The sequence below is a fragment of the Strigops habroptila genome, chromosome 6, assembly GCF_004027225.2.
Source record: "Strigops habroptila isolate Jane chromosome 6, bStrHab1.2.pri, whole genome shotgun sequence".
NCBI classification, from domain to species: Eukaryota; Metazoa; Chordata; class Aves; order Psittaciformes; family Psittacidae; genus Strigops; species Strigops habroptila.
Window position 1 is genome coordinate 1,673,511 of NC_044282.2, and position 24,931 is coordinate 1,698,441.

The 24,931-nt window shown below is 40.9% G+C and overlaps 1 protein-coding gene across 2 annotated transcripts; it reads left to right on the top strand.

Moving 5' to 3' along the window:
• Positions 1-559: 559 nt before the first annotated feature.
• Positions 560-24,762, top strand: IFNGR1 (interferon gamma receptor 1). Of its 2 annotated transcripts, none has more exons than XM_030489712.1 (7): positions 560-720; positions 12,043-12,157; positions 12,561-12,733; positions 13,393-13,553; positions 14,271-14,448; positions 15,466-15,581; positions 20,178-24,762. In XM_030489712.1, exons 1-7 carry the CDS (start codon positions 633-635, stop codon positions 20,670-20,672), a joined length of 1,326 nt encoding a protein of 441 aa, XP_030345572.1. In that variant the 5' UTR covers positions 560-632; the 3' UTR covers positions 20,673-24,762. The 2 variants fall into 2 exon arrangements, with proteins under 2 accessions (XP_030345572.1, XP_030345573.1); XM_030489713.1 differs by lacking the exon at positions 560-720 and adding an exon at positions 912-1,026.
• The last annotated feature ends 169 nt before the right edge of the window (positions 24,763-24,931 follow it).

The window sequence follows — 24,931 nt, forward strand, 5'->3', positions numbered from 1 at the left end:
GCATTGGGACAATGGGTGGGAGGCACTGAAACAGGAGCGTGGAAAAAGCTGCAATCTCCATCTTGCTTGGCACCACTTCATTTAATTTTTTGAAGTGCGTATAAATTCAAGTTAAATGAACTCTCTCAGGGTACATGAGGACTCCTGTACACGTATGAATTCAAAGTTGTTTCAGTTGTCTCTGAAACAACTCCATAAGATGGACACTTTATGTACTTTAAGAAACGGGGAGAGCGCTTAAGTCCCAATGTGACGAGGAGGAGGGTGACGGTTTTTCGGCGGGCGTCTGGGGCTGACAGATATGACACAGAACCGGCACTTAAAACACGAAATCAACACGGCCAGGACACCGCGAGGGCTAACAGTCCTCGTAACTCCCCCCTTGTAGCCCTTATAGCCCCAACCGCGAACCGCTGCCCACAATCCCATCCGGCGCCTGCCCAAACCCGCCCCACCGATGCCCGGCATAGACCCTGCGCCTCCGGTCCTCCCGCTGTGGGAGGAGCCGCCCGCCCCTTCCCGGCCGTGCGGGCGGGGAGCGCAGCGCGCAGGCGCCCGTGCGGAGCCGAGAGGGGTGCGGTGGGGGGAACACGGAGCGGGGCAGGCCGCGCTTGCCCCCGCTGCCGAGCGCCATGCGGGTGTCGCTGGCCCTCCTGGCGCTGGCGGCGCTGATGGCACCCCGCCGGAGCGCGGCCTCCCGCGGCGAGCAGCTGCCCGCAGGTAACAGGCGGGGACGGGACGGGGTGGAACGGTATGGGCAGGAGGCCGACCGGCGGCGCGGGTCACCTAAGGGGTGCGGAGCGGGGCGGCGGGCCTGGAACTGGCGGCGCCGCCGGTGCTCCGCCCTGTCCCGGAGCCCTTCGTGAGCGAGCCCCGTTTTGGGGTCCCCGGCCCCGCGTCTCTCGGCGGGCGCAGGGGGCCGGAGTGGAAGCGGCGGGGCCTGGCTTTGCGCCCGGAGGATGGGCGGCGGCTTGGGTCCCGCTTTGTTCGGCTTCAAGCACAAACATAACAGTCCCGCTGGCAGGGGTCTGTGCCCTCTTGTCCCACCGAGGCGACCCGGTACCCGTTGTGCTCTTCTGGGTTGTGAGACAGATTTGCCGGGGAAGTGCTCTAGTGGCACGTTAACCCATTGTGGTGGCACCGCGCCGTCGGCGTGTTTTGAAGGTGTGCCTGCTCTCTGTTACTGTTAGAGGCATAATCTGCCTTTATGGAGCCCGCAGTAAATGGTTACGGGCCTTTACGGTAAGGTGGCTGACACCCGCTGGTGTCTGTACGTTTTGTCACGTAGGCGATGCAGGGTGTGCATCGATCAGGCCGACTCCGCTGTGCTTTATAAATCTGTGTGTCCAAAAAAAGTGGAGAAATTGGGAATTTCAGTGCAAAGGTGGGGAGTGCGAGACTGGGGAGTCCAGACAAGGCATCGATATTGACCTCAGATGGGGGGCGCTTTCCAGCCAAGCACTGATAGGGCGAAGGGGTGGCCTGCCAGCAAAGAACAGAGTTTTGTCTCTGTTTGGGCAGAATTGTTGCAAGTGATTTATAAAAGAAATATTCAACCTGGTTTGCAAGTTTCACCTCAAAATGGAACAGCTCATTAAAACCAGAGGTTGCTGTCTAATAGCTCAGGTCGAAAGAGAACATGCATTTATTTTTTAACACGAAGAGTTGTACATGATGTTGCATGTAATGGCCTTCATGAAAAGGCTTGAATAGGAAGCGTGTCCACACATTAGGTAAATGTAGCAGTATTTTCCTGAGCTTTACCCACTTGATCGCAGGTGCCCAGGTTCCTTGGAATGTGCAAATGCATAATGCAGATGCACTGGAGTTTCATTAAGTTTAGATCCATGCCTGGGTGAAGTAACCAAACTCCTGGGGATCGGCCACAATGTATTGGAAGAGTGTTTAGGTTTACCTGACATGGACTAGGAGCAGTAAAAATGGTAATCTGCCTGCTGACTTGTCCCTTGGTGGTTTATATCTAGTGTATCCAGTTGGTTCGACTTGGTTGTTATCTGGTAAACCTTGCAGGGAAACTCGCTTCCCCTCCCCCCTTTTAGCAGTAAGGAGGCTTGATATGTGATATACTGGCTTTCAGGATCTGACTTCATCTCTTTTAAGGGTCTGCTTTTATTGCTAATAGAATATGCTGGGTTTATATTGCATTAAGCAGTTTTAAGGTAAAAAACCGCAGTGCCAGTAAATTGCTTGTTGTAAAACAAACCTGGCATAATCCAGCCTAGTCTAGCACAACAACAGTTACCTCAGTGTAAGACTACGGAACAGTGCTGGGGTCTAGTTGGCATGGCAAGCTCCCTAGAAGGCAAAAAGCTCATTTTGCTCCGCGTGAGTACAGCAAACCCTCAGATGAAAGAAGCAGAATATGCTTCCAAATTATGTTTTGAAAACACAAGCAGAGTTTTCCTGGTGCCTTGCACTCAGGTTGGCCACAGCCTCTATAACCATACCCTTCAGAGACTTCATCGTTTAAGGAATACCTTACATTTTTAGTGAACAAAAACATGATGAAGGGAATTCTGTTAGATACTGCTGTATATTAGCTGAATGAAAATGCTGGTTATACCTGCAATGACAAACTAATACTTTGTACTTACTTCATTATTGCATTGATGCGAGCAGAGATGCTGGCTTGTAGTGGAAGGTTAGAAATAGAATGAGAATCCCAAAGCTTATTTAAGATGCTTTCCTTTGCAGTGATACAGCGATTGTTGTTTGGTTGTTTTTTTATTAAATCTCAGTAGGGCTTTCGGTGTGCCAGTAGTGTAATACATATCTCAAGGCTGAATGTGCAATGAGGAAATGCCCAGTCATCTTTATCATCTTTTCCAGGACACAGTTTTCCTTAGAAAAGCCAGACAACGTAACAGCAGTTGTCTGAATAGCTGTGAACACCCCCTGCCTTTCCTACAGCTGTGTGCCTAACGTGCCTGCATTGACAGGCCTGTGACTGATCAGTGGAGCTGGGCACTTGTTGATGGGGACTCTCGGTCTGCATTATAGTATCCTGGAAGAGGAGGTCCCTGCTCAAGATTACAGTAGTAGAAGATTTGGAGACTGTGGTAGACGATCTGGTGCTTCTTGCACGTTGAAAGCCAGGCTTCCAAGGAGATGTGTGCACCTAATTTTTGTGGCTGACTTCCTCTTGTGTGTGTGATAACCTTGGTTGTCTTGACCTGTTCTGTGGTTCACGTTATTGGCAGTCATAGCAGTTGTCTGTCCGGCTGCAAACACAAACAAATTAGATGATAAAGTTCTGGTTTTAGGTATCAGCTATCATAATGACTTCAGCTATAACAAAAGGGAAGAACAGTCATAAAATAGATAAAACAATATTTAGCTTCTACTACTATAGTAGTTTTTAAAATGTCCATCTTGTGCAACTTCCTGTGGTAGTTTTAAGATGGTGGTCTAGGTCTGCCTCTCGTCTCAGTACAGCATACCACCTTGTGGAGATTTTTATTGTAAACAATGATTTTAAAAGTTTTGTGGAACAGTGTCAAACCTCTGAGCCCTGAGAAAATAAAAACCTATTACAATTAGAAGCTGCAGAAATGCATTAAATACTGTATATAGTGTTTATTCCCGAGTCTCATGAAATCATTACGTTCATTTCACTAAATATTTAAAAAATAAATAGCTTTAAATTTTACCCCTGCCCTTTGTACTTCCTTCATTTGTAAATAGAATGTGGTTTCCTTTTTGAATTTAAGATCTTTTGAGAACTTCTGGTAGAACGGTCTGCATAGAATTGCTGTTACAGGCACTAATTTAAGCTTGGTTTTAGTAACTAAGGAAGTACAATCAAGGTATAGGAGCAGCATTACAAGAGACGTGTATGCTCTGAGTTTCTTTTGGAGGGAAAAATGGAAATGGATGAAGGCTGGCATATGCAAACCTTTCCACATATGCTGTGTGGGTGCTGCCACTTAGAAGGCGGTCAGGCAGGTAACAGGAACGAAATTCTTCACCACCTTGCTGCTTGGTGTTTGCTGGTCTGTTGAGCTCCCTGCCTGTCAAGGTCCAACTGGATAAAATCCAGTGGCGGAAATTAAGACGCAGGTGAGGTCAAGTACTGCAATCGGTCAATTTCCTTATTATAAAAAGATAACTATTAAAAATTATTTAGTAGCAATAGGACAGATCAGAAGAGAGGATAGAAAGTAGCAAGCATTTGGAACAGGTAGTGCAGAGAGTCACCACCATAGATCCAGCAGTGTCCCAAGGGTCTGTAGTCTTTGGTGGTGGGTGGCTACACCAGCGATTACCTTTGTCCCCTTTTATTATGTGTTAGGGGGAAGAACCTCTGTTCTTATCGTCAATTTCCGTGGCAGTGTCAAGTACTGCGCTTTCCTGCTTGATCCCCCGCATCCAGTTTCATTGATTTTGCAACCAGCTCTTCAGCTGTGCATGTCCGTAGTCAGGCTATTTCTGCTGAACATGATGACTGTGTAGTCTCAGTGGCAGTTTACCATCACCAGCAATCCTTGAGACAACGGACAGTGGAATATGATCTCAGCTCCTCGCACCTATCTTTGAGACATTGGGCAGTGGAATGTGATCTCAGTTCTGTCTTTCACAATGCCAAAGCCAGCCAAACAGGCAGTCTCTCCTCCAGCAGCCTGACAGGAGCAGGAGCTGGGCTGTTCATCTTTGGTGTCTGGCCTGCCAGAAGTGCACAGTAGAGATGGATGCATGCTAACCCAGGTATGCTGCCCTGAAGAGGAGTGCAGCAGTGGACAGAGCCCCAACTCAGACGTCAGTATCAGTCACTTCCCATTTCTCCCCATGGCGTATGCTGGGTGCTCTTGCAGCCTGTGCTAAGTGCTGACCTCTTCCTGCTGAAATTGTGTCCTGCAGTTCTGGGCAGTGCTCCTAGCTCTCTTCTAGTCCCCAGGTGGCTGTACTCTGCTTTAATACAGGCCAATCTTGCTTCATTCAGATTGAAGTGAGGCTCTAAATTATTAAAGAGGGCCATTCTAGAAGGAAATGCAGCTTTCAGAAACAAACTAATTCTTTTTATGTAGTATTTTTCACCTTTAGCACTGATTTGCTACTTTCTGAATCTGTTTTTCAGGGCATTGGCTGCCTTTTTGGCACCTTGCGTTTTTTTCTTTTTTCTTTTTCTTCTCTGTGTATTGCTGCAAAGTCCTGCAAGAGTATTCTTGGGTAGTGTGGATTTTCTGATCTTTTTTCTTTTGTCTTCTGTTTCCGTGGTGGTGAAAGCTAAGGAGAGTTAAGTTTGTCACATTTGTGCAGTCACCAAAGCTGCTGCCCTTTCTGGGCACAGCTGAAGTGGATATAGGAGCTCAGGTGGAGCACAGGGCTGGCATAAGGAAGGCACACTGTTTTCCCAGTCAGAGGCCCAGAAGAAACTGATTTGTTAGCATGGTGTGTCTGGCTGTCTTTCAGCTGGCTAAATAATGAGTTACGCACTTGGCATGAATCCGCAACAAAGTTCAAACCATTGTCCCTCTTGGCCTATTGAAATGGCTTTAAACTGTTTTCATGTGGTGTATCACTTGGGGATTATAAGGATTTGTTGGGCTTTCATGGAAATCCAAAAGAAAGGAGGAGACTTTCAGCAGATGTTTTTACTTTTTTTTTTTTTTTCATAGCTTGTCTTTTTAAGCCTCAGTTTGTGCCTTCAATCTGTATTTCAGTGCCTAAATAATGTTTAATAGGCACATGGAACTTGAGTGAACTTTATGGCTCTTTAGGTCGCTGCTGTCTCAGCTGTAGAGTCTGCATTGTAGGCTGACTCATCAGGCCATAATCTGTTATATGCATTATTACACTTCCAGTTAAAGTCTACTTATTGAATATATGCTTGCTTCAAACTTGTATTTCATGAGTACTTACTGTAGGTAGTGTTGTTCGGGAGCTTTTATACAGTGAACAAGATAGTATAGTTTCAAGCTAGTATAGAAATCTTTTGCATGTGTTTGATGAGATTCGTGAAAGATATGTAGTGTGGCATTTTCAACTTGGGGAAGCGAATGTAGAAAACAAGACAAGTTAGGCTTGTCTTGTGGATACAAAGCAAGCATTTTTTTCTGGCTTGATGGATGCTTTTGAAGCAGAGCTGTATCATGTATTGTATGCAACTAGTGGATTAGTTGTATGAGTTATCTTCCTTAGTCTTAGAAGATGCAACTGAATATACTTTTTCCTGTTACTTTGGGAAAAACCAAAACAACAAACCAATAAAACCCCTGTATTTCTTAGAAGACTGAAACCAAGCAGCAGGTATTTTGCAGTAAAACAAGTCTTTTGGTTGCATTGGTTTTTAATTTCCTTCCACATGTATTTCCTTGCTGTCTGCAAGTTTCTGAAGATGTTAAATACATTAACAGAACTTAAATACATTAGTTAATTCTCTTGCGAGACCTCACTTGGAGTATTGTGTACAGTTCTGGTGTCCTCAACATAAGAAGGACATGGAGCTGTTGGAGCAAGTCCAGAGGAGGGCCACGAGGACGATCAGGGGGCTGGAGCACCTTCCATGCAAAGACAGTCTGAGAAAGTTGGGGCTGTTCAGCCTAGAGAAGAGAAGGCTGCGTGGAGACCTCATAGCAGCCTTCCAGTATCTGAAGGGGCCTAGAAGGATGCTGGGGAGGGACTCTTCATCAGGGACTGTAGCCATAGGACAAGGGGAAATGGGTTTAAACTTAAACATGGCAAATTCAAGTTAGGTATAAGGAAGAAGCTCTTTACTGTGAGGGTGGTGAGGCACTGGAACAGGTTGCCCAAAGAAATGGTAAATGCTCCATCTCTCACAGTGTTCAAGGTCTGGTTGGACAGAGCCTTGGGTGACATGGTCTAGTGCGAGGTGTCCCTGCCCATGGCAGGGGGGTTGGAACTAGATGATCTTAAGGTCCTTTCTGGTCTATGATTCTATGATAGTTGCACATTGAGAAGGTATTTGATTATATATATAAATACACACACCCCACACAGTAGTCCCACCTGGTGAATCTTTGCCACCAATATGGTAGCAGTCTGCGGTGCTTGTATATGAACAAATAAATATTCACATTTCTCTCAGGGTTATGTATGTTATAAACTGGTAGAGGTGTGAGTTTGCTGAGATAAATTGTGCAGTTGCGTTTCATGTCTGTTCTATTAAATGTTCAACTTCTAGGTCACCCTGGGATCATGCGCGGGTTTGTTTTTACCCCTCCCTCCCTTAATCTTACCTTTACTTTCCAGCATTCCAGTTCTTCATCCTCAAAATCCAGGCATGCTTAGTTTCTTTTAGTATTCTTAAAAAAAACATAAAATCTGACTGGCTTACCATTGCCTTTTATTCCTTTATTCTCTGGACATAGAGCTGCTATCTGAAGTTCCTCTTGCATTGTTCCAGAATGCACATGCACAATGCGGTTTCTGTATTTTTGTGAAAAACTTGCTCTTGTGGCCGTCTCTGTTGCCTTTATGTCTGCCAGTACTGCTGCCTGGCAAGGCAAATGGAGCTAACTGTGGATGGACATCACTGCATTTGAACTAGAGGCAAACTAGGGCTCAGATGTCCTGTATCATGCATTATGACATGAATCGTGGATTAATTTTCTTCTCGTTTTTACAACACTTAGTTTCTCACCGTTTGAATTTGCACCTTGAGTGTTGTTGCATTGATGTTTATTACAAATTAGAAGTTTAGCGTTTAAAGATTACGACTGTGGCAGTAGCAGCTATTGTCTTCCTTCAGTTGTGCTTGCTGAACAACATATTGTATAACACGTTTAAAAAAATAGTGCTTCGTTATGGGTTAAGTAAAACAGTGCTCACATAAAGTATTGTAGCATTTTAACTGGCAGTATGCAGGAATAGCGTCTATGAAGGTTGGACATCAGCACTTTGAAAATCTGCAATGCTTTCTGTGGTCTGTAGTCTTGACGCTGGAGTGAAATGGGGCTGGGGTGTCCCAGGGCTGTGTCTCTGCGCTGGCTGGAGGAGAAACCATTAGAAGTCAGATAACTTGAATAAAGGGGCTGGACAATGAAGACCATTTGGTTGGGGAGGGGCATGCAGGGGAGATAACAAACTTGAAAAGGACTAGAAGTGTCTGACCAAGGTGTTAAAGTAGACTTTCTGTGGGTGATCACCGGCTGATAAATTTTTCCATGCCTGTTTTGAGGTCCTTTGGTCTGAACTATTGCAGTGCTGAGCACCCACTTCTGCATCTTAGGCAGCTGTAACTTGCGCCAAATTTCTGTGTATTATTACTAAATGAGCAGAAGAGTAAGGTCCTTGGTGACTCAAATTGATTAGGCAAGGTTTGCAGGTAGAGAGAGTCTTCCGTGAAAATCACCAGTGTAAATCAGGGAAAGAAGATGAGCTTTCAAGCTTTCTTTGGCTTTAAAGTAGAACCAGCAAAACTCAAAAATAAATACAAGCTGAGAGCAGTTTACTAAATATCTGTTAGGCCACTTGAGAGACAAGATGGCTGGTGCCTGTAAAGAATAAGGGAAGTGATAGGAGAAATGATATGTCATCCCTTAGCAAGAGAGAGGAAGATAATTCTTGGCATGTGAAACATGGAGAAGTTAATGAGATGAGAGGAGGGGTGCTGTAAACCTATTTCTTTACTGGTTCTTGGTTTCTAAGTAGAGTTACGACTTTCAGCTTCTCAGCTCATGCTGAAAGGTGTCCTTTATGCCTATCTTGAGGATATGGAGTGAAAAATTAGACAGGGTAGTGCTTGACTAACTTGATCACTGAAAGCAAAGTTTTTAAAAGCAAGGATGAAAAGTGTGACCGTATGTGTAAAACTTGTTTCTGTAAGTGATCAGAGCCAACTTGTAGTGCCATCGGAGATACTGATGTTTTGATGGTGATGTTCCTGGTGCCTGGTAAGGTGGTTTGTGTGGTGGTATTGTTTGTGAAGAAAGTTGTCTTGCTGAGGAAAGCTTGTTCTCTGCTAGTCCCTTTGTAGTCTCAGAGCTGGAGTATGTTAAAAATAATCTCAGGGTATAAGAGCAGAGGATTAAGTTGAGTAGTATTTCATGAAGCTGTGGAGGAGTAGATTCTTTTTAGTGCTAGTTGATTGCTCAGCATTCACAAGTACTTCAGAGTATTATATTGCCATGCCACTCCTCTCCCAGTTTATACTTGTGTCCCAAGTTACTCTGTCCAAGGTGCAGAATCTGGTATTTGGACTTCTTAAATTTTATCCCATTAATCAATGTCCAGTGCTCCAATCTATGTAGATCCCTCTGCATCCAGATCATTCATTAAAAATGCTGATCAGAACAGGTCCTAGAATTGAGCCACCTAGATGTAGCCCCATTCACTACAACCTTTTGAGCCCTGCTGTTTAGCCAGTTCTTCACCCAGAGCACCAGGTACCTGCTCATCTCAGAGTTGGATGATTTGCCCAGAAGGATGCTGTGAGGGACACCATCAAAAGCCTTACTGAAATCCAGAGGAAAACTACATCCACTGCCTTCCCTTCATCCGTTAGGCAGATGACCTTATTGTAGAAGGATATTAAATTAGTTTAACAGGGCTTTCCCTTTGAACCTATGTTGACTGTTCCTGATGATTGTGTCATTCTTAAATGTCTTTCAGTTGCACCCAGTATGATCTTCTCCATAATTTTTCCAGGTACTGAAGTTCCCTAACAGATCTGTAGCTTCCTGGGTCTTCCCTCATGCCCTTATTGTAAACTGGAATATTGTTGGCTAGCTTCCAGTCAACAGGAACCTCCCCAGAACTTTGGCAGATGATCAAGAAGCATCCTACTGTAACATCTGCTAGCTTCTTAAGTGCTGTGGGGTGAATCGTATCAGGCCCCACGGGGTTGTGGACATTCAGCTGATACGGCTGGCCTTTTACAATTCCAGTGTTCACAAGTGGTAAGCCACTGTCCCTGCACTCAGGGTCCTCTCACTTGGAGGATCAGGTATCCCAAGGTCTACCAGTGCTATTATAGACTGAGACAAAAAACCCCAACAACCCAAGCCCAACCAAAAACCTACCAAAAAACCCCAACATTGAATGCCTCTGCTTTTTCTTCATCCCTATTAGGTGACCATCTTCAATGAGTATTGGTCCAATGTTTTCCTTAAATCTCCATTTGCACTTAAAAAATGTACTTTAAAAAAGCCCTTCTCAAAAAAAAAAGCTTTTTGTGTCTTCTCCCTCCAAACCGTATCTCAGGAAGAGAGCCTGACCTTGCTTCCAGAGATCATACAATTTCTTTTTCCCTCCTGAGCTCCATGAGTAGTTCCCTGTTCAGCCAGGCTGGTCTGCCCTGCTTGCTTGACTTAGGACACCATGGGATTGCCTCCTCCTGTGCTTTAGAAGGTCTTTCTTAAAAGCTCACCAGCGCTCATGGATCCCTAAGCCCTCATAAGCGCATCCCCAGGGGATACTGCTAAGTAGCTCCCTGAGTAGCTTAGAAATTTTCTTTCTTGACATCCAGGGTAGCAACTCTGACTATATACAAAATAAAACAAAAATGTGGGGTTGGGAGGAAGAATGAGGGATGAGAAAGCAAAGTGGTATGTAATAGCATAACTAAAAGCCATGTAGCTTCTACTGTCAGAGCAAATATGCTCTGGGATATCATTTTTCACTCTTCTGTTCAGCATAGTTTTATTTGTGTAATAGTACCCAAAAGTAAAATTTTGTAAGACTTATGCTGTGCCTTAAGACTAAAAGTTCGAAGTAACACTTGTGTGCTTTGACACCTTTTCTGTCAACTTGTCGCCTTTTTTTTCTTGTGGTTGAGAATTTGATGATTGTGTTCTTTTTCCCAGTAACTGAAACACCACTTTTGAATGTATTAAAACGTAACTAAACCACAGCACTGTTTGCAGTGATGTATGTTACATGTATCATATCTTCGTGGTTAATAGCATATCTCAGCCTCTGTATATTACTTTCTGCGGAGTGTCATCTTTGTGGTCTTGTTCTCAAGAGGTGAAAATTGTTTACCTCAATATATCGCAGAGTGAAGTTGGAACACTTGCTTTGTGAACAAGCAGCAGTGTCGAGCAGGTCAAATATGAGTTAACTGTCATCATTTCTCAAAAGCTGTATTTAAAAAGCCAAACTAGACATTGAGAAGCTAAGAAGTAACAATTAAAATAGATTGAGTGACCTTCGGGTTTCTTCTTCTCCTTCCGAATCCCATGTGACAGCCTTCAATAATTACAAGATCATGTAATTTTCCTTCCCTTGGAGCTGCTCCCCCAATATCCCTGTTGCTGTTGGTGCTGAAAATAGTTTCCTCATACAGCAAGCTTCTATCAGTGCTGCTTTTTATTTTTGTATTTCTTACTGCATTACCTCTGATGTTGTTTACTGAATGTACTTTAAACACTTTCCTGTAAATGGAACTATATTACAGCTTCAGCATTCAGATTCCTTACAAATGTTAGTAGTGTATTATTATCATCACAGCTTTCTAAAAATACTGCAGGAGTGGTAAAAATGTCATTGCTGGCAGTTCGTGTTGGATACAGGCATTCCCTGGCAAGCCTGTTGGTTTTTTGGCAAGCCTGAGTTAGGAGACTATAGGATTCAGTAGGGCACCCCTGGAGCACAGACCCTGGTACTGCAGCCTTGGTATGCTTTCAGTTTCTAAGAGCAAGAGAAATCTACAGGAGCTGGGTTAATCTCCTCTGACTTGAGTAGATTCGTACTATCTGTCTTGTTGGTATATCTGTATAATACCAGCATGGGGTATAATCACCATAGGTTAAGAATCTGATATGGGCTATCTGATGGACTTGCTTTCAATGGTTGTGTGTTATGTGACATTCTGGACTGCAAACAGTGAGAAAGCTGTCTCTGTAGAAGAGAAGATTAATAAGTCATCTTGTGGGACTGGTATGTGTTCATACTGTTGACAAACTAATCCATTTGAGAGGAAGTATTTGAGATTTTTTATGTCTAATTTTTCCAGTATTTTCTACCATGTTGCCTTTTCCAAATAATTTAGAAAGTATATTTGGCTGTTCTTACGTGTGACTGGGCCTCCTTATCAAAGTGCAATTGTTCTATTTCTTGTAGTGCCTTCACCAATGCAGATCACAGTAACGTCAGAAAATTTCAAAACTGTCTTGCACTGGCAGTACCCACCTATGTCTGAAACTCCTCGTTTTACTGTGGAAATCAAACCTTACAAGTAAGTTCTTATTCTTTTGTCATTTCCTGTACCTGATATTCTCTAGAAGCATAAAAAAGCAATCACGCCGTGGTAAATTATTTTGTTTCAATGGGGTGAAGGTTGCCTATGTGTAAACTACAGGAGAAATTGTCAAATAACAGAGTGGTTGAGGTTGTCAGGGACCTCTGGAGGCCATCTCTGGAGCTCCAATCCCTCTGCTCAAGCTGGATCACCTAGAGCAGGTCACCCAGGGCCATATCTACATGGCTTGTGAATATATCCAGGGACGGAGACTCCACAACCTCCCTGGGCAACCTGTGCCAGTGCTCGGTCACCCTCCCAGGTGTTTTGTCACAGGCAGTGTATTGTACAATACTGTGCAGCTGAAATTGTATTAACTATTCCTTCATCTGTTTTACAGTTTAGGTTACTATAAGGTCGTCTCGACTTGTGTGAACATTTCAGCTCATTTTTGTGATCTGTCAAGAGAAATACATGAGCCTTTTGCCTCTCACTGGCTTCGAGTTAAAGCTGTTGTTGGGTCACAACAGTCTGAGTATGTTGAGACAAATGAGTTTATTTTGCAAAAGCATGGTAAGTTCCATCATAAACTAAACCTCGTAATTTCCCCCCCAAATTAAAAGCCTTAGTAACTATCCTTTTTGCTGTATTGTTGTGTCTCATTTGGGAATGTCATAAATTTAGGAGTCCAGGATGAAATGAAGCATGATAGTTGTTTAGCTGGAACTCATACGTTTAGTCAGATTATTAGACACCAAAAATTCACGTAGGCCATTTCCATGGGGAAATCAGGCTTCCTCAATACTGTTGCTCAAGATGAGATTTGTTTAGATTTTCAGGTAACCTTTGTTTCAGTACAGTATTTGTTTTAATTGAGTGTTGGTTTATGGTGGGATCTAGTTGGCAGTATTTTGTGTTCTATTCTTGTTCACATATATGTTTAATTGCTTTGTTTTTTCTGTTTTTAGTGATCTGAATTTTTATGGCCTTAGGCATATAGGACAGTTGGGTTGCTTAACAGTGGAACTCTGCACAGACACTCTCTCTTTCTATTTTAGAAACAGATTTATGAATGTATCCAAATACCTCTAAGTGTCATAGCTGTGCAATATTGACAGCATTGAAATAAACATATAATTATATAAAATCTTTGAATTTTTGAAAGCTAACTGTAAATGGCATATTTTATGATGAAAGCTTTGGCCTAATAGCCAAGGTGCAATGTGTTGCAGGAAAAATAGGACCACCAAAACTGAATCTCTCAAGGCATGGTGATAAAATTATGGTGGATATTTACCATCCTGCATTCCCATCTGTGGAGCTTCTTCCTTGGATTGGAGAAATTTATTCAGAGATCATGTACTTGGTGACTTTTGGGGATAGTAAAAATCAGGTGAGTTCCAAATGAAAACTTCAAATTAAAAATACTCGTTTACCTTAAACTCATAAACAAGATGTTTGTTCCTGTGACACACAGAGCAACAGATACCAAGAAAACAGTTGAATGTAACACAGGACTACTGATGCCCTAAAATATCAAGTGTATGACAGTGAGATATGTGACTGGAAGGTCTGGATTTTAGTTGTCCAAATGGATGTCTTGTGACAAAAATGAGATTATTGCATTAGTTGTACTGGATAGTTACTGGATTCCATGCTATTGTTTCTGCATGTGTGCTAAACCATTAGTAACTTACGCACCTTTCACTTGTCTAGCTAGACATTTCATTTAAGAAGATTACCTTTCAAGAAACTGGTACCACTTTATTTAGTAATCATGGAAGATGACTGAGGAAAATTGTAGTAGGAATGTTTATTTACAGTTGCCTTTTCATATACGTACAAGTTTTATAAGTGAATTAGGGCTGCAAATCTAGACCATGAACAGCACAAATTTTACCTGGAAGTCTGATCAAAAAGAACATCTTAAAGTAGCTCATAAGTTGATGGCTGAAGTTTACACAGCTTTTGCAAGGCATATAGGTGATGCAGGAGCCATACCTAATACTGTTTTAAGATTTTTAGAAGTGTTAGAAGGTACTGTAATATCTATATTGTTGTGTTGAGTCAAATGATATAATGTGACTTTAATTTTTTTTTTTTTTTGCAGAGCAAAGAAGAGTTCCCTGAAGACAATTGTACAATGTATAAATGTAGTGTCAACATACCTGTTCCTGCTGAAGGTTCCACTTACTGTGTTTCAGCAAAAGGAACTTTATATGGCAATCTGATGGTTGGTGCCTCATCAGAAGAAAGCTGCATTGATGTTCCTCTCAAGCAGACACTGAGTAAGAGGATTCTAAAGCTTTAGTATGAACATACCGAGTCTGACCAGAGATCTGATCTAGTAAAGTATTGAAGTTCTGATACAGCCATGGAATTACTTGGATGCTTGTGGGAGAATATGAAAAAAGGGAAAGCATGGTCATTCTTTCCCAAACGCACTTCCCAGTTCTACAGACCTTTAAAGATCATGTGTTACCTTCAAGTAACCCTGATTTTTTTATTTTGGGTGCTCTTCCTGCTTCATTGGTATTACAAAACCTGTTTCCATTGCACCTGAGCATTGGTGTAATTAACAAATGACAAATGGATCATTCATCAAGTTACATGGTTTTCAGAAGCATTGTCTCACTCTTCCAACAAATGGCTTTTTGCTTAGTCTCGTCAGTGGGGAACATATATGTACACTTTCTCGAGTCTGAAGCAACTATAAACTTGTCATAAAGTTAAGGTATTAATGTCATAAAGAGAACAAAGGCAGCTAGTGACCCAACTTTGTATCTCTGATAAGCTCTTAGAAACTTTACTTCATTATGGCCCAAAACTTAACTGGAGAAGAGAGATAAAATTGATAGACGCAGTTGTGTTTGTTCTTTTACACACAAGAGCAGCGATGTGATTGAGGGGGGAGGATACGAAGGAGAGTCAGACTAGCAGAATCTTATTAGTAAAAGTTAACAATTTTTTGTTTTCACATTTTAGCTATCACATGTAAAACGTACAAATCTGTACATCCCTTCCCCCATCATCTCTAAGGGACAAGAAATTAATTATAAAATTCCTTGATCTCTATAAAACATCATTTGTTTATATGAATTGAAAATCTTCTGACATTCTAATTTTTATTTACTCAATATAATGCTTTATAAATTAAGCTTTCTTGAGCAAAAAAGTGGTAAATTGCATAGCTATAATGCGTATTTGTCATTCTGAGCTATTACTGTTTCTGAAGTTAATTCTAAGTGATACAGCAGTGCTTTATTCTTGCAAACTTCCTAATCAATTTTGCTCTAACTCCTTAGGCACAGAATATATTGTCATTCTGTGTGTTGCTGTTCTGAGCCTGACGGTAATGTTCACAGTATGTTTTGGCTGCAAGAAGCTAAGGAAGAGCAACATAAAGCTGCCTAAGTCTTTGGTAAGTTCAGACTTCTTTTCTGCATCAGATTTTTAATATCCAGGTAGGTAACTTTTATAACTATAACATCTTTATGCCTGTCTCTTTTTTTTTACCATGGTCTCATAAATGTTTAGTATTTATACTAGTCTAATATTCTGACAGTCTGTGCAACTGGATGCATGGGTCTCTTTCTTCAAGATATTCAGTGATTCTGTCCATTTCCTTTGAAGTTTCTAGTAACAAATACAAATTGCAGATATGACTAATGTGGGAATGTAAAATAAGTACTTAGCTCATTAATTATAGATTATTTTATGATTAATCATTTAAAGTAATGTAAATAATTGATCTCAATAATAAGTTTAATTATTTGAAGTTATCTCTGTAGACTTCTTGGAGTTGAGACCCTGATGTTTGGATGTGTACTAGACACTTCTTTCTGTACAGGTTATGACCACTGTGCTTTACTTGAGCTTGTCTGAAAATGAAACGCCTAGGGAATTTTTCCATCTGAAAACCACTGGAGCTACTGAAGGTGTTGTATCTTAGGACTGCTGCCTTCCAGTGATCTGCTTCCTGGTGGCTTTAAATAGATGCTAAAACACATTTGAGTGACTTTCAGCAAGTTGGAATTCTCCAAGAGAAGGAGAACTAAGAAATAGTAATCATCAAGCAGCTACATTTGTGACTCTCGTATACCCGAAGAAAAGAAAAAAGAAATCCATTGCCATTTAGATACAAAGAACTTTTAGATAGTTTATATATGTATAGTCTTTGCTGTGCTGCTTGTGACTCCCAAGAACAACATGTCAGTCATGTATAGGTTCTACTTCCACAGTGCATTCGTCTTCCTGTGTGGGCATTGAATGATTACCTTCATTAGAGAATATGTTTAAATGTTTTAAACATCCTTATTCCTAGTAGGATCCTACTAGGAATATGCATCTAGTGAAATGGCACAGATTCCTTTACAAGACTTCATCATGCTTGTCTTCTGCTGGATCACAGGAATGCAGCTGTAGATAGAACCATTCATTTTCTTTCATTTATCTCACGAAACGTATTTCAAGAGGCTGTCTTCTTCCATTGACCATCTTCAGTCATTCCAATTTGTTCTCTGTGTGATTTGTCCTATACTAGATTTTTGTTGTAAGATTGGTGATAAGGGCTTATCCACTTTCAAAGGAGCCTGGCCTTGATTTACTGATAAGTTGCAGTGATCTCCTCTGCTTTAACTTCACTGTCATTTTTTTTTCCAGTGCTTCTTTAAATGGTGGCAAATATTTTTGTGGGTAGAAAACACCCAGTCTCTGAGAGAGACTCATTGAAAAGCACCGACTTTCATTTTTAGCTCATACTTAGTTAACTTTTCTGCTATCTGCTGGTGCTTTTTCTGAGCCTGACTGAATTGACAAGGCTGTGTTCTCTCACTGTATTTGTAGAACGCTTACAGGTATTCATGGAACATGAGAATTTTCTGTGTGACTCTGGCTTCTTTGGTTATACAACATATATTTTTTTATTTGGAACATACATTTTTGATTTGGAGGAATTGTAATTGGTCCTGTAAACTTTGATACTTGCCACAAATAATTGTCATCTTAGAAAAGAGAAGGTGCTTCATTAGCTTTTGTGAATATTCCCCGCTTTGTGAGTAATATGGTACTACAGGGCAGTACCATAGTCTCCTGTTCATACATTTACACAGCATTAATTGTTGTGGGCCATGCAAAGGCCGTGCAGATTTTGTCAGGGTTCTAATAAGATTTGAAACTGGCTTCTCAAACTCACCTCAGAAAATGTACATCTTAAAACTACTGGGAATTTGTAGGTGGACAAGACCTTAGAAAAGAAGGTTAAGAAAGAAACTGATACCTTAACTTTTATGGATTTTTTGGGATGTGTGGTTTATGTGTGTCCTTTAACCTGGCTTCCACTTCTCCCCAGTCTGTTGGGACAGTGAAGACCTGAAAGCTCAGGTACTGCCGTTGGAGACGGGAAGATATCTCGGCACCTGCGCATGCCAGGAAGTACTGCTGACATCCAGCTTAAATTCACTGGCTGTCAGTTTGCTAGTGTTAGATAATGTGCACAAAAGAAAAATATTAACTTGCTTATGGCAAATGCTTTTCTTCAAATAGCAACCATATCTTAATTACCCTTGTTACTTGAGATGCTTTGAATAGCGCTCCAGTTAGTGTAGTAAGCTAACTTCTCATGGAAATTAGAAACAACTACATGAATTGCTACATTGTCATCACTCAGTGACTCTTAAAGAACCTTTGGTACCAGGAAACCTAGAAAAGTTTTTTCTTCTGATCACTTCCTTCTTTCATGGATGGGAATAAGAGTTTATTTGCATCGTCTTGCTTTGGTCAAAAACTGACTGAGAGAAAAACAGAACAAAAGTCTTGGGAAAGTAGTTGTACAGAGGGTACTTACTTTATCCTGCAGTTCTATCTCTAGTATTGGCAGTTGGCACCGTGAAATGCGGAACCTGCACGGAGTAAAAGGTGGTCCCTTAACACATTTTGGGACTATGATTTTTTTTAGAGCTGCGTGACAACCCTAAAAGAACAGAAACAAGAACTCGTTTGGTCTAGGTTTTAACTTTAGTGTAGCATGTACTGGTATGGGGAGAAATGGGAAGTTGTAAATGCAGTTTTTAGCCATAGCTTCTGTAGGATTTTGTTCTCGTTTGCATTCCTCAATTATTCCAGCTTACACAGAGAGTTATCTTCTCTTGTCACTTACTGTGAGACTATTGCAGTAATATTTTTGCTACTCTCCCAAAACCTACAGATGCTGGTCCCTTCAAGGTCAGTGTTGGTATAGCAGAAGTATCCAGTATTTTTTCAGATATCTGTATGAACAGGTTTTCAAAAGGTACATTAATCCTACCAGCTGTTCGTAACATTTTCAGTATCTGTGCATTATTAATTGTTTTCTGGTTTCTGTAACTATCTTCTAAGATTCTGCTTCTTAGGAATGAGTGGTTTCCATACATGCTTATGGAAATCACTCTGAATATTACTTATATAGTATTCTGACTGCTTCTGCATAACAGAAAATGAACATCTAGAAAGAATGATGGCTGAACGACAGCTAGGTTGTAGTGTGGTATATTCTCAGTGTTAAGAGCCACCTTAATGTTCTTTTCACTAGTTTTCTAGTGGCAGCCAACGGGATCGCCTCACTTTAGTGGTGCTAACCCAGCTGTTTATAAAACTCACTTAGATTACAAATAACTGCTCTCCAGGGAGCGTCTGTTTGGGTTTTGTGGTGGTGGTGTGTGTTTGTTTTTTAAACTCCAGTAGTTCCATTGATCCAGCCTAAACCACAGTATATCAGGGCAGCTGGGGAGAAAGGTATGGGACTGAAGTGAGAGATGAAGGAAGTTCTAATGAAGTCAGCACACTGTGAAGGCATGACTGCAAAGTTACAGCCTCACAACCTTCTCATCAAGGAAGATTCTGGAAAAGGACAGTCAGTTTTGATCATCTGATTTTGGTGGCTCAGTTCTTAACACTAACACAGACTGGGAGGTTCTTTTTGCCTATTTGTAGCTTTTCTTACAACAACATTATTTTTCTTTCCCGTTCCTCCTCCTACCTACCTCCCGTTCTCCAAATTTGCCTCAACCTGATTTTTCAGTCAGATTATTTTTTTACGAAATATCTCAGAAAAAAAATGACTGTATACATTTTATTAAGAAATTAGCTCATCTATAGTACTTGGTTGTCTGTGATACGTGTATATTGAATTAGGAAGTTTGGAAAAGGACACTTACTAGTTGAGTAACCCTTTCTCCCTGTGCTTTCTATTAGCTTTAGGGAACGCCATCATACAGCTGAAAATTTACCCTACTTGGGTTTTCATAAGTATTCCTGAGAACAGACACACACATATATAATCTAAACTGCCTGAAGGTATGTCATGAATGTTTAAAACAAGCTGCAGCCCAGCCATTGAAGGAATTGGTCTGTTCTTCATGGGGAGGAGTTTCAAAAAGAAATGTTAGAAGTTTGCCGCAGCATTGAGGAAGTGCTTAGTGACGCAGGAGAAAATAAGTGGGACTTCAGCATAGATGTGACTGCTGGGTATGCATAAAGGTTCTCATGTAGTTTTAAAGATCTCTTTCCAAAATTCACTTCCTTCGTGGTTGAGACAGTTGCCACAAAATATGAGGTATTTCGAGTTACACTCGTTAGCTATAAATATGAAAGGTTTCCCCAGCTAGTTGCAGAGTCTTACAGCTTTTTCTTCCTTCACTGGTTTCCTCTACATTGCAAACTTGAAATAACTTAGAATATAGTGGGTAACATGAAGTGGATTTGGTCCTTGCACAGGTGTTTGCACATAGAAAGCATTTATAAGAGCTTGCATGAAGGTGTTAATGAAACAGTTCAAGTCATAGATATAGTCTGATGACCTAGCCAGATTCTAATTTTGCTAATTTCTGTTAGGATTGGTTGTAATGACATTAAATCTGTATTATGAAGTTGCTACTTTCCATTTTCTTAACCTCAAAACTTTGACAGAAGATAAAGCGAATTAGTAGGTTATGTGGAACTAAAAGGAATTTTGTTTCTTTTTTTTTTTTCCCCATTTAAGGTCAGTGTGATAAGAAACCTGAACACAGAGGGCAGTCTAGAACCAAAATCGGAAGTAAAATACATGTCTGTAATAAGCTTCGTGCCAGGCCAGTCAGTGTTGCCACAGAATGTTGACGTAACCTCACTGGAGGCAGAGCCAAAAGAAGAAACTGCTAGTCCTGAGAATTCCAGTCAAGGAGCATCTTCTGTTCTTCCGCCAGAGGCACCAGCCGAAGCAGAAGAGGTATCTGTGCCAGAAAGCACAGAGGAGGTATCTTCTGATGATGAACAAAATCACAAAGTAAGAGAGAATTATTTCATTTCTGACAGTAGCCAAATGAATATATGCAGTAACTCTTCAGCTCCGGAGGTTCCTGCCACAGAAATACAGCAAACAGTCGTTCCAAGCAGTTGTCTCAAGTTTTCTGGCTATGACAAGCCTCATGTTCCATTAGATATGTTGATAGATGTTGGTGAAGAACAGCCTGTGATTGCTTACAGGCCAACTGAATAACCAGGATAGCTGACGTGTTTAACCAGAACTCAGGAGCAACAGCATTACTGAAGATTATGGAATGTCCAGGTTATATTATGAACATCTACAAGTTGTATTTGCTCTGATCCAATGAGAATAACCAGTGCGCAATATAGACAGTGGGATCCTGATCAGGCACTGAGAATAGTGTCTGAGAACAGCATAAAAAGTGTGGGGGAAATTTCATACTAACCAACTTAGAAGCGTTGGTGTGTATGATATAATTCACTATCGTACTTGAAATAGCGCTCTTTCTTTAACGGCACTCTATGGAGAACAGACTTCATCATGAAGGAGTATAAAAGAGCAGCTGTATTAATTTCCTTCTCTTTCAAGGCCTCTTCAAAATTAATTTGAACATAATGCTTAAAAGTCCTTCACTTGGTTATGATAGGGATGTGCAAGAACTATTTTAAGAGTTTTTGTCTTTGCTGGAGGTATTTCTCTTGCTTGTCTTTTTCTCTTGAAGACTATTTTTGTATTAAACAAAATGCTGCTATTTCTTTTAAGTGAGAATATGCCTATAGCCTTTTCCTGTGTATCTTAAGAATTCATTCTATGGCCAAAACCAGTTATTTATAGTCTTTTCTGCACTGGAATATGTATTTCAAGACCATTGCTTTGTACATTTCAGCAAGTAAACAATAGGCTTTTTCCTTTGCATTGTGAGTCCTGTGACTAAAAAAAAAGCTATTTTAAAGGTGCTGTTATTTGTGTATGGCTGCATCCGTTTGGTTCACCCAGATACATTGTATAAGCATGTCACATTCTGGGTAACTCCTGCATTAGCATGCTGGCTGATGCTCATTAGGGGGGGGAAAAAACATGTAATACGTGGTTGAACAAATTCTTGAGAAAATGTTTTCAAAGAGCAAAAGTGTACTTTCCTCAGGAGCTTTTTTATCCCAGTTCTTAGAATGATATGATTTTTTTTTAAATAGATATCAACAGAACTTCTTCCAAACATGCTTTCTAGGAGGTTGAAAATGACTACCGTTTCCCCTGGAAAGCCTAAATAGAAAGATTTCATTGTATGTTAGCCAGCTTTGATTTGTTTCTGTCTTATGTTCAAATGTAGTGAGACTCTGAGTAATATTTTTCAGCGTCATGTTCTGAGTTGAGTTCCTAGAAGGCAATGCTGGTGACTTACTGCTTAGGAACCACTAGCGTGTACGTACCTCCATTGCAGAAGTGCAGAAAATAACTCTCTTGATGCTACAAGAAGGCTTTGAAAATCAGAATTAACTTGCACTTGAAGCTTTAACTGAACTGGCTTTTCAGTTTACGGCATGGCACACCACTGAAGCATGATTGCAGCACTCTGTGTACTAAGGAGATGAGCAGCTGCGTCTGTGCAGAGCTTAAAGTTGATGTCATTTCTTTCAGGTTTTCTTAGCTTCGTTGATAAATACAAACTGCAATAAATACTTCAGGAGTTTACGAATGTCAACTAGTGTTTAAATTAAAGTTGGCTCAGAAAGGAGAAATAGGGCATTAGAAACTGTGAGGTTACCTTGGGTTTTGGGAAGAAGTTTCTGATCAGACAGTTTGCCAAGTATCTTCCTTGCTACTGCTCAGTGTTTCATTTTCTTGCAATTGATAGCTCATTTTCTTTTTGTCAGTTTTGTCCTCCTCCCCCAAAAAGGGTTGCTGTTCTCCAAGAAATCAGCCACAGTAGTCATCCCATTTGGTGTATCTGCCTCAAAACTATTCTGCTTGGAAGTATGTAATTTCTTGGAAATGCTAGGTTTACATTCTTAAGTGTGTGTGTTGAAAACCTGGCACTGTTAGAATTATTAACTAAGACTCAGCCTCTTAGACTTGTGTGAACATAAGAGGTCGCTAAGTGTTCTCTGTTCTGGAAGGCTTTCCTGTGCTGACATGCTGAAAGAGGAGCGATGTTTTTTGCTGTGTGAAGGCAGATAGATTCATTTTAAAACCAAGTGACTGTTTCTGATTCTTTTCACTTTCCCCTGCAATATTACTACATTGTACGTTGTCCTGAATCTTTCAAGCCACATGGAGTCCAATGTGAGTAAAAGGGACCAGCCAGGTGCTAAATTAAGGACAAGAATGTTAAGATAGATCAGAAATGACACGCAAATCAGGAGCATATAGGAAAAATTTGGCATGGTGGGTAGTTACGTGTAATGGAAAGGCACTGTTACTCTGTAAGCTGAAAATAAAGCACAGGAGTATGAGAGCTTTGTGCTCTACAACATATACCTATGCACACAACTGACCTCTTCTTGTAACTATCAGAAGGCTAAATGTTTTTGTTTTGTTTTGTTTTTGATGAAAATTTCTGAACTGTAATTACACAAGCCACTGAATTATCACCCCTCCCTGCAGGTAAGGTGTGTCTCCTGTGTAACGTGTACTTCACACGTGCCAGCAGCACAGGGGTAGTTTAGATGTTTAAATTGCTCAGAGCAGCTTGCAGGCTTTATAATTGTGAAATAAAGAAGCTTAAGAGTACGCAAAGCACCAAATTCTTTTATTAGCTGTGACTGCCTGAAAACGTGAGGCCACAGTGAGAGAAGAACGTGTTCCCTGGGTTAGTAAGCTCTATTTGCCCCAGTCTTGTTTCCAGCAGTTGCTAGGAGTGGTTGTAAAAGAGAGCCTAAAAAGAGTGCGTACACGATGGTATTTCTGTTAGGGTACAGTCTAGCAGCCTGCAGTGTTAGGATGTCTTGGGACAGGGAAATGCCTTTCAGGTACAGCTAGTTAGTCTTACTTTTCCAGTTCTGTAATAGCAAATATCTGAGCCATGTGGTTTGGAAGCTGTCAGGTAGTATTTATCTATGCATTTTCACTTAACTACTAAATCACTCTTGTGATGAAGTAGTTTGCTTAAGCGTCTGGATATTCATGCATCGCACCTTGACACATCGCACCTTGACATGATATCCTTGACACAGGATATCAAAGTGCCTAACATTTACAGGTTCAAAATCATTTAGTATTCGTGCCTTTTACAGGCATACCAGCTATCCAGTATGACACACGTGAAGGGTTTCACCACTTCAGGTGCTTTCAGGTGATTTTTATCTTGTTATGACTGCTCATCATTTCTCCCTTCCTGTCTCCTAAAGAAGTTTTGGGAGATGATGGAATATAAAACTCCAAAACATTATATCCTGTGTAAGAGAAATTGCATCACAAAACTTTGGCCTAATACCTGACAACATTTCTAAGAACTTCTTTAGTTCTCATTTTTGCATGGACATTGTAGATTTTTGCTTTCAGATCTTCAGTTAACAGTGAAGTATTGTGGCGATACTGCGTGCTAGCACAGAAGTGTGAAGTTGGGCTTTTATGTTTTTTCTGCATAAATCAATAATGTAGTTTAAATGACATCTCTGGAAACAAGACATCTTGTGTCCTGGTTGCTTCAAACAGACATGCATACTTGTATGTAGTTCTTCACTAGTTAAGGCGGCAGGAAAAGAAACTTGCATGAGAAGAGCTGGTTTTTGTGAAGGCTAGAAATAACTGGTTGCTCTGAAGTGGTGCCATGTAAACAGTTTAGTATTAATAAATAAGAGCTGTTATACTTGGTTCAAATTAATAGTTTCAACATCTCTTCAAAAAAAACCAAAACAAAACCAAAACACCAAACCAAACACAAAGCACCTTTCATCTTCTAAAATGAGTGAGCAGTATAGGTTTCTTTGGTGTGGTTTCAAAAAATGCAGTCCTTCAACAGTGAAGCCCTTGTTTATTAATACACTTTCTGTATCCTCTAAATGGGCGCAGTCATTGGGCTAGGTGGGACCTCCAAGGATCCAGAGTTTATTCGTTTCCCCAGAACTGCATCATTCCTCCTACTCATGTGTTTAAGGACTCCACAACCTCATCAGGCAATTTATTGTAGGAGTTTTTTACCCCTAGAAAGTATTTTCTGATGTTTGATGCAAGTTTTCCTGACTTCAGACGCTTAATTATCCACAATGGGCCTGCTGAACATACTTTCATTTTTGTCTGAAACTTGTAGCTGAACTACTTGTAAATACTGTAAATTTCAAATGCTTTTACATTGAATTAAAAAATAATATTTCAGAAGACAGATGTGTGTGCTCGCCTTTTTTTTACTGTTTTTGTACTGAAGAGTAAATCTGCTTTTGAAGCTTGCGCAGTTCAAGTTATGTATGTAGTGTATGCTTGAATGTAATTGAATAGAAAACACTGTGGAGGATACGTATAGCATGTGTTTAATTACATGTAGCCAGTCACTG